Raw genomic sequence first — 8,980 nt, forward strand, 5'->3', positions numbered from 1 at the left:
AAACCTTAGTGATTTCCAAATAGAACACTCATAATGCCTATCTATATTATAAAATATAGTTTTTGTTATGGGTATTCTTTTCATTAAAAATGTACAAAATACATATAAATATAGTTATATTATGGGAAAACAGCATTAATAACTGACAATCAAAGAGCTTTGAGGACAATTAGAGTTGGTTACCAAAAAGCATTCAAAATCTACCACCAAATGCAGCCCATATTCTAATATGCCCTTCCCAATTTCCATGTTCTTTCTACTTAAGTAGCCCTCTAGTCACATACTCACTCACACACACACACACACACCCCCCTACAATTGCACTGGAAATATACATGCTGTATAGGGAGTGTATTGAGTTCCCCAAAGATTTCTTTTGCTTCTCTGTTAACATCACCTGATGGCTCAGACTGCACATCTAGAAATAAAGATGCTGCCAGTGGGACGCTGGCCTTTCAGTCTCTTTAGCTTATCATGCAAGCCTGGTCCTCTTTTCCCATCCCTTATACATTCATGTCACATCCATATACATGAAAGACAGCCTCCTCTGAGGTAGACAGTAAACCCACCCCAAGAGGTGAGTTAAAAGGTGCCATTTTCAATGTGTCCAAATGCACTAGGCCACTTAAGACGAGTGTAGTTGCTGGCGTAAGCAACTGGTAGTCACTTTTCCCTGCCTTTGCATCTCCACATGGCAGCCCAGAGTTTCATGTTCATTACTCATTGTCCTCCTCCTGTCTGGCTGTGGGCCTTTAAGGAACTGTGGACCTGCTGGACTCCGTGGTCTCAAGATCCTCTTGGTTCATGTCTTCTCTCATGGCCTCAAGTGGACTTGAGAAAACTCTCATTCAAGACAATATTCTCAGGGCCTGAAACAAGGAATCATACTGGAGAGAATCCCAGAGTGCTTTGCTTAGAGTTTATATAAGCCAAAAAATGTCTTAGATTCCTCAAAACTGACCAGAGAGGGTTCAGATACATTGACATATAAATGGTCAGCACTGGTGAGATTGAATACAGCCCCTAGGTAGCTGCTGCGGGCCCACATCTTGCCAGTAGTGCAGTAGTTCATCATCTTCCCCTCCATGAGCACCATGTCCTGGGGGTACCTAAAGTTCCTGGAGTAGACCTTGTGGCTCAGGGGCTGGTTGTTGCAGGACTGACCCCGGAAGTACACTTTGGAATACACAAAATACAGCCCAGTTTCATTGATCACAAGGCTGCCCTTCTTGTACTTCACCCCAGAGACCAGGGCAATTCCATAGGTGTCTTCCCATTCCAAAGGGATGGATCTTGAGTTGGTCTTGCCTGAAATCAAACCAGAGAGGAGCTTTCAGCCAGGAATGCTCATGTATCCCACAGACCAAGCTTTCAAGGCAAAACTGTGGACCATTCCTTGAGCAAGTGCTTTTTCCCTAAATGACATAGAACTGGGTGATGGGTCAGCCCTGACCTGTTACTGAACTTCTTCAGCACGTTTACCAAATTGACTCCCTCAATTTTATCATCCTCACAACTGGAACAATAACATATGTTTCTAACCAGCTGCAGTGAGAAAAGACTAGGATGATTTTAGCTCTCTGGAACAGAGATTCTATGAACAGAGGTTCAGAACTAGCATCCAAATTGCTAGAGTTTGAGTCTCTTCATGAGAGAAGTCAAATCCAAGGCACTCTGAAGTTCTAAAGTTGGAAAGGACCTTAGGAATCATCTAGTCCAACTCTTTACCTACACGAAAGGTTCTTCAGTATGGGCAAAATTCCTCTTTCCTTTGTATCCGTACAGCATGGTGTACATACCTACTTCAAGCAGAGAATGCTGGAAATATTGCTTTCATACCTGTCTTTCTCTATTAGATTGTCAGCTCCTTGAAGGCAGGAGCCATGTGTGATTCCCCTCCACGTGGCCCAGGTTTGGCACACAGCATGTGCTCAAGAAATATCTGTTGATCTAAACTGGATCATTTTACAGCCTCTGCTGACATAGTTTCAGGGACAGCAGCATGCCAGTTTCTGTGATACTCACCCACTTTGCAGATATTGTGGGCTTCACACTGACAGTGCCCCCACTGTCTTGCTCTCAAATCATGTCACTCCACTGCACGACCATGTGTGCCAGGGCTTGGCCTCCCTTCTCCTATTTCTGCTCATGGACAGAGTAAAACTCTCCCAGAAAACCAGGGCAGCACATATTGAAATAATTCACTGTTCACCATCTCCCCAGCTCTCACCTCTTGGACCTGTGTCCCAAATTCCCCAAGGGTCCTTGGAGTGAGTGAAGAGAGTGAGCTCCTTGTGAGCAGGGATCCTGTCATAAGCACCTCCATTTCTCCAGTTTAGAGCAGGGCCTTGCCTAGAGCCACCCTGTGTGTGTGTCCATGTGTGTGGTGCTGACGTGACTAGAAAGATGTGACTACTCTTGGGTTTCAAATACTGTCACTGGAAAGTATCAGCTCCCTCAGAGCTCAGTCACGGAAACCAACCAGCTACTCTGCTTTCTGCCAAAGGCTTTCCCAAGATGGCCCTCCAGATACAGACCTGTTAAATGAGCCACTTTTTTCAGTTCCTTTTTCTCAGAGGGTGGACTGGGGTAACCTGTATTATAGAGAGATGAAGGATACATGTAAAAGTGACATAACTACTATTCTTTTCTGTGGGACTCTAAACAGGGCATTTAAATAAAAGATACTTTTTTATAAGCATAAATGGCAACAGTCTAACATACACTAATCATTCAAGTCCAAACTGTAGGACTTACAGCAGCCTATATTTCAGAAACAGAGAGGTAAAAAGGAGTCAAATTAAGATAGACATGCATAAATTATAAATTACAAAACAATATAAAGGTTGGTTTATAAAGACCTGCCATACAAGTTACTGCATTTATAACTCCTAACAGTCCTTTGAGGTAGAGATTACTGTCCCATCTTACAGATGGCAAAATGAGCTTGAAAGCTGGGTGACTTGTCCAGGAAGATCCGCTAACTCAGTATCAGAGTGGGACCAACACTCAGGTCTCCTGAGTCCAAATCCAGGGCTCCTGCGTCTCTGGCTCTGCTGCCCTCAGGACTGCAGGACAAGGGTTGAAGAAGACTGCTAACGTCCAGGCCACCAAGTCTTCCCCAGTGGCATTCTACAGTTGGCCCCAGAGTAATTACCCTCAGGTCTCAAACACCTCCAATGACTGCCCATTAAACATGTAATTGCATACAGGGGTTCCCCACCACATGACCTCTGCCTGTCTGTCCAGCCTCCTCTGGGTTACTCACCCACGCTGGACACTGCCACACAAGAGTTCTGAGCACACCCAGCCTCCCTGCCTCTGTGCTTTAGTCCGCGCTGTTCTCCCTGCCTGGAACGCCCTCCCAAACTGATCTCTGTGTCAAATTCCTATTGACACTACAAACACCATCTAAAATATCTTTTTTCCTGGAAAACCTTCCCAAGCCTTTCTAATCGAATATGATATTTCCCTCCACTGAAACCTGGAAGCACTCTGGCTTCACCCTATTTTGTCGGTTCTGACTCGCCTTTTTTTTAATGGTATCTGTATGACCGGTCTTACTCCTCCAAATAAATGGCAAATTCCTTACTATGTGTTTAATCTACCAGAGTAAAGTTAGCTCAGTTTCTAACCCAGGGCATGCGATCAGTACATGTTCACTAAATTAAACTGATAGATTTAAAATAGACAACAGTTCTCAAGATAGATACTATTTCTCTGACTTGAGATATTTCAGTGGAATAGCACTACCATTTGGCTAATGAATTCAGCTAACTTAGACTTTGAAAAAAGTTGCATAGACGAGTGCTCATCCACCTCCGGCTCCTCACAGTTAGCCTGTAAAACTCCATATGGTGTGCAGATGTTCCCATCAACTGAGGCTATGATGTGAGCAGTCATTCCCTCCGTAGCTGCCCAAGACCACACACCATGAGTGAGGTGTTAGCGAACAGGAAAGGCAAAACTGAGTCTCTTCTATATTCCTATACCACAAACCATCTGTGCAGCTATCTGGCATTCAGCCATAAACTGACAGGAAATGGAACAGAGAACCACATGTTGTCTATCTTTATGTCCCTCACAGTGTTGGTCTCAGAAGGTACTCAATAAAAATACCTGCTGGATAAATGCTGGAATGAATAAAGGAGAAGTATACCCTACACTTTTGAGGATGACTCTTTCCTGCCCCCGGGTCTTTGCACATGCCGTTCTCAGTGCTGGACTGCTCTTCCCAGCCTCCCACCCTCCCCCAACACACATACACACACCCACGTTAACAACATCTCCTTAGAGGGGACTTTCCAGACCACTCTATCTTAGGTTGCATTTAGCACAGCTTGAAAGTATGTTGTCTGTTTGCTTGCTTTTGTTTATCTTCTCTAGCATGCTAAGAACTCCACGAGAGCAGGCCCCTTGTCTCTCTTGTTCTGTCGTCACCCACTAACCCACACTCAGGAAGCACTCCAAGAACACTTGTGAACGAATAAAAGATTCAATGAGTTAACTGTGGAAAAATGACAGTGAACCAAATAAAAAAGTTTAAATAATCTACAGTAGTAAATACCTCCCAGTTAACCTGTTGGAGTATAAGTCCTTCTAGATGCTTACTAAGAATATGAAAATATGTATATGTATTTAAAGAGTGAATATTAAACTAAATATACTGTTTTATAACTTGTCTTTTTATCTAACAATATGGACTACACAATCTCTATGACATTAAATGTCCTTCTAGTATACAATTTTAGTTGCTGCATATTATGCTCTTATGTGAATACACTGTAATGTATTTAATTAGTTTCCTATTGAGTGGCATTTAACTTTCTCCTAAATGGTTTATTAGAAATAGTCTTCTAAGCAAGTGGTGAACATCCTTATTATAAATTTTCAGGCACATTTTATTTTCTTTAGATAGCTTTAGTGATGAGATTACAAGGTAAATTAACAGTATTAATCCTTTGATATATTTTTCCCAAATGCTCTTTAGAGAAGGTATAGCAATTTACATGCTCACTGACTGTCACTAAGCAGATCCTTTTCACTCACATTTTTTGCCAGTTGGGCTTTATTTTTTTCAAACTTCACTAATTAGATGGGTCAACCTAGGTATCCCCCTTTTTAAAATTTGCATTTCTTATCTCATTAGTAGAGTTGCTAATTTGATTTCTATGTGATAACACACCAATTTCTGGCCCATCTGGTTTGGTCTAAGGAAGATACTTAATACTTGTTAGTGGGACAGGTTGACCTGACTCATCTGCTAACTTGATTTTTAATCACTAAAAGGACTCTAGAGAGTGTTGAAAGATGAGTAATTTGGTACCCATTTTACCAGCCACATTTCACTGATCTTCAAAGCTATTTTATTTTAGAAATCCTTCAGAAGCTTTATTCTTCTAATGAACATTTGTAACTCTGCTTGGGTACATCTGGAATTTCTCTTTACAGGTTCATACCCAGAATTAGAAACCAGAGGACCCTACCAGTATCTCCTACAAGAGCCTACCTGCTAGGGCAATAGGGTGACTTGGTTTCTCAGGCACAGCCTGAGAATTTGGAGCAGGCTTCCCCAACTAGATGACCAGTGCTGTCTTCTCTTTGCAGAGGCATCTTGCCTGTCATCCTTATTTCTCATTCCATGCCCATCAGAGACAGACAGGAGTAGGAATTTCCCTGTGTCACAGGGCCAGAGCACGCACTGGTAAAAGCTGGAGGTGGCAAGGCATCAGGAGCCTGAGCTCCTTCTCAGCCCCATTCCACAGCAGAGGTCTTGGACACATTACTAATCCGTCTGGTGTTTTGTTTCTCTTCTGAAAGGTGAGATGACTGGACCAGATGTTCTCTAACCTCCTTTCCATCTTAGTTTAACGAGTATTCTAAATCCACAGTTTCCGAAACTATGTCCTAAAATTCCAGGAGGCTGATGTTCAACATTGTCATCTTCCTGTCCTGGATCTCACACAGAGGATTTCCCGTTATTATCAAAAGTAGCGCATGATTGTCTCTGAGTGAAGTGGGACCACCCTCTGAAAAATGCCTAACGTCTTCCTCCAAGCTTTCCAGCGGTGCAAAAGAACCACCCTAATGTGGATGACTGGTTGCCCACTCTTTAAAAGCTTAAATATAACCTATTAAAATTTTAAATCAGGTCTGACTCTTAAGTAATCTTTTTTTTTTTTTTTTTTTTGCCATTGCTAAGTCACTTCAGTCGTGTCCGACTCTGTGTGACCCCAGAGACGGCAGCCCACCAGGCTCCCCCGTCCCTGGGATTCTCCAGGCAAGAACAATGGAGTGGGTTGCCATTTCCTTCTCCAATGCATGAAAGCGAAAGGTGAAAGTGAAGTCACTCAGTCATGTCCGACTTAGCAACCCCATGGACTGCAGCCTACCAGTCTCCTCCATCCATGGGATTTTCCAGGCAAGAGTACAGAGATTAAATAGGAGAGCAAGGATCTTTCCCAGCAACAGCTGTGTCTGCCTGCACCTCCCCTTCTCTCCTGAGGAGCTATAGCCACCACCCTGTACATGGGAGTCAGGAGGCCTGAGGAAGGGGGCAGGCCTGGAGCCAGCTGCTTGGGGTGTGGGGGGTGGGCAAAGGTCCAGGGTTGTACACGTGTGTTTCTCTTTCCAAATTCAAGCAGAAATTAGTTTTGAATTTTTCTGTGATACTTAACTAAACTAATTTTGAACAGTTAAACTCACTTCATATTTTAGGGCAGTTTCAAGAACCAAAATGACAAGAGATTTCAGAATTGGTTAGGATTTCTCTTCTATAGTCTATATATGCCTAAGAATAAGGTGGAATTCAAGGTACTCCTCCAACATGGTTCAGTGCTGAGGACTGTTTTTAGAAACTCAGTGTGCAAGCATAAAAAAACTCACCTATTTGCTTCTCCACAGATGATGCTGTATGCCTCTGGCTGGTGGACTGGTAAAAGAGAAAAGATATATAATAACTAGATAGCATATTCAAAAGCAGAGACATTACTTTGCCAACTAAGGTCCGTCTAGTCAAGGCTACGGTTTTTCCTGTGGTCATGTATGGATGGGAGAGTTGGACTGTGAAGAAGGCTGAGCACCGAAGAATTGATGCTTTTGAACTGTGGTGTTGGAGAAGACTCTTGAGAGTCCCTTAGACTGCAAGGAGATCCAACCAGTCCATTCTGAAGGAGATCAACCCTAGGATTTCTTTGGAAGGAATGATGCTAAAGCTGAAACTCCAGTACTTTGGCCACCTCATGCAAAGTGTTGACTCACTGGAAAAGACTTTGATGCTGGAAGGGATTGAGGGCAGGACAAGAAGGGGACGACTGAGGATGAGATGGCTGGATGGCATTACTGACTTGATGGATGCAAGTCTGAGTGCACTCCAGGAGTTGGTGATGGACAGGGAGGCCTGGCGTGCTGCAATTCATGGGGTCGCAGAGTCGGACATGACTGAGCGACTGAACTGAACTGAACTGATGAAGTTCTTTAAGCAAAGGAAGAATTGTCAAATAAACTAAGCACTGGAAAGGGAATCTAAGTACCCAGAACCTCTCCTAACTCAGACTCTGGCCAAGCAATTGTGCCTGTCCCTGCCTCAGTTTTGTGATTTGAAATAGTTCTAATAATTTTAAGCACTTTCAAGGAAATTTAGTTTGTGCATTTGAACAAATTCACTTCTCAGATGCCAAGTTCCTTTTCTTTCTTGAATCGAGTATGAGGTAGGTAATAGAGTTCTTCCTTTCCCAGATGATCAGCCAACTGATCATCTGCCAGTCCTAATTTGATCCTGATCCCTCCCAAGATAGAAAATATTCCTTCCACCCATTTGAGCCCCCATTTCTCTGCAGGCGGAACAGGATGGCTAGTGTGATTCATTTCTAAGACAGGAAGAAAGGATTGAGAAGTATGCTGCAAGCCAAGTGGGGTCCATGTGGATTCCTGTCGCCCTCCTCCCCCACCGAAGCAGGGCAGTTTCACCCATCCCCCACCTCCGCACCTTCCAGGGCGCGGCAATCCCCCAGGCAGCTTACCTCTCTGAGTTCGGCCAACTCCTTCTGTAGATGGAAGAGCTGAAATAGCCCCAGCCCCAGTACAACCAGGGCCACCAGAACCATGAAAAACATCACAAGGAGACACAGGCCTGTGTTGTGTTCCCTCCTCTTCTTCAGAGGTGGTGGCGGTAGTGGAGGCAGGGGTGGCGGTGGCCGTAGTGTTGGGGGTGGCGGTGGTGGTGGCCTCCTTTGCCCCGGCCTTCCTGGCACTGAGGACGGACAGGGCAAGACTGATCCTGGAGAGGCCCAGGGGGAGCTGGCACTGCTGTCCACCCAGAAGATTGGGGGATATGGGTAATTCAAGGGCTGCTGCATGGCATCCAGTGCCTCAGGCCAGCCCCCAGCCAAGGGTTTTCCTCTTCCTCAGTCGTGCAGAGGTTCAGGTGTCAAGGGCCGGACTCCTATTTCTGACTGCTCATGAGAAGGAAGCCGGTTCTCTCTTTATAGAGTTTCCAGAACCAAGGGAAACACCTCTCTTTCTGCTTCTCAAAGAGACACCCACTCACTCTGCATCTGAACCTGAGAAGCTTCAAGAAGCTCAGAGCAAACCCCCCGGAAGTTTCCGCCCACAACTTTCTGACGAAAGCTTTCAAAACCCCAGTCGCTGCTGCCCTGCTCCCTGAAAGGCTGGTAGGGTGGGCTCGTTGTCCTCAGGCCCTGAGAGAGGGGGTAGCATCAGCGCAGCTCTGTAGGCTCCAGCCGCTGTTCAGCTACAAGGAGAGTGGCCTGTGGGGCGAAAGCACCGAGTCACGGCCAGAGGAGTCACTTCTGTGTCTTACCTTTGGCAGGAGGGAATCACCCCCTGCTGCCATCCCTCCCCCACACCCAAGTACTGTTTACCCTGACACAGCAAAGCACTGTAGTTTACAGGTTACAAACCTGCCCGCCTACTCTATAATAGATCAGAGATTGCAAACCAGTGGCCATATGCCTCACAG

At 44.9% G+C, this 8,980-nt stretch overlaps 1 protein-coding gene across 1 annotated transcript; it reads right to left on the minus strand.

Moving 5' to 3' along the window:
- Window positions 1-227: 227 nt before the first annotated feature.
- FASLG (Fas ligand) lies at window positions 228-8,601 on the minus strand. The gene is made up of 4 exons (XM_040263480.1): window positions 8,022-8,601; window positions 6,886-6,931; window positions 2,538-2,594; window positions 228-1,308 (listed from the first exon to the last, which is right to left on the minus strand). The coding sequence occupies exons 1-4, from the start codon at window positions 8,355-8,357 to the stop codon at window positions 914-916; spliced, it is 834 nt and encodes a 277-aa protein (XP_040119414.1). The 5' UTR covers window positions 8,358-8,601; the 3' UTR covers window positions 228-913.
- Window positions 8,602-8,980: the final 379 nt, after the last annotated feature.

Source organism: Oryx dammah, unplaced genomic scaffold (assembly GCF_014754425.2).
Source record: "Oryx dammah isolate SB20612 unplaced genomic scaffold, SCBI_Odam_1.1 HiC_scaffold_21, whole genome shotgun sequence".
NCBI lineage: Eukaryota > Metazoa > Chordata > Mammalia > Artiodactyla > Bovidae > Oryx > Oryx dammah.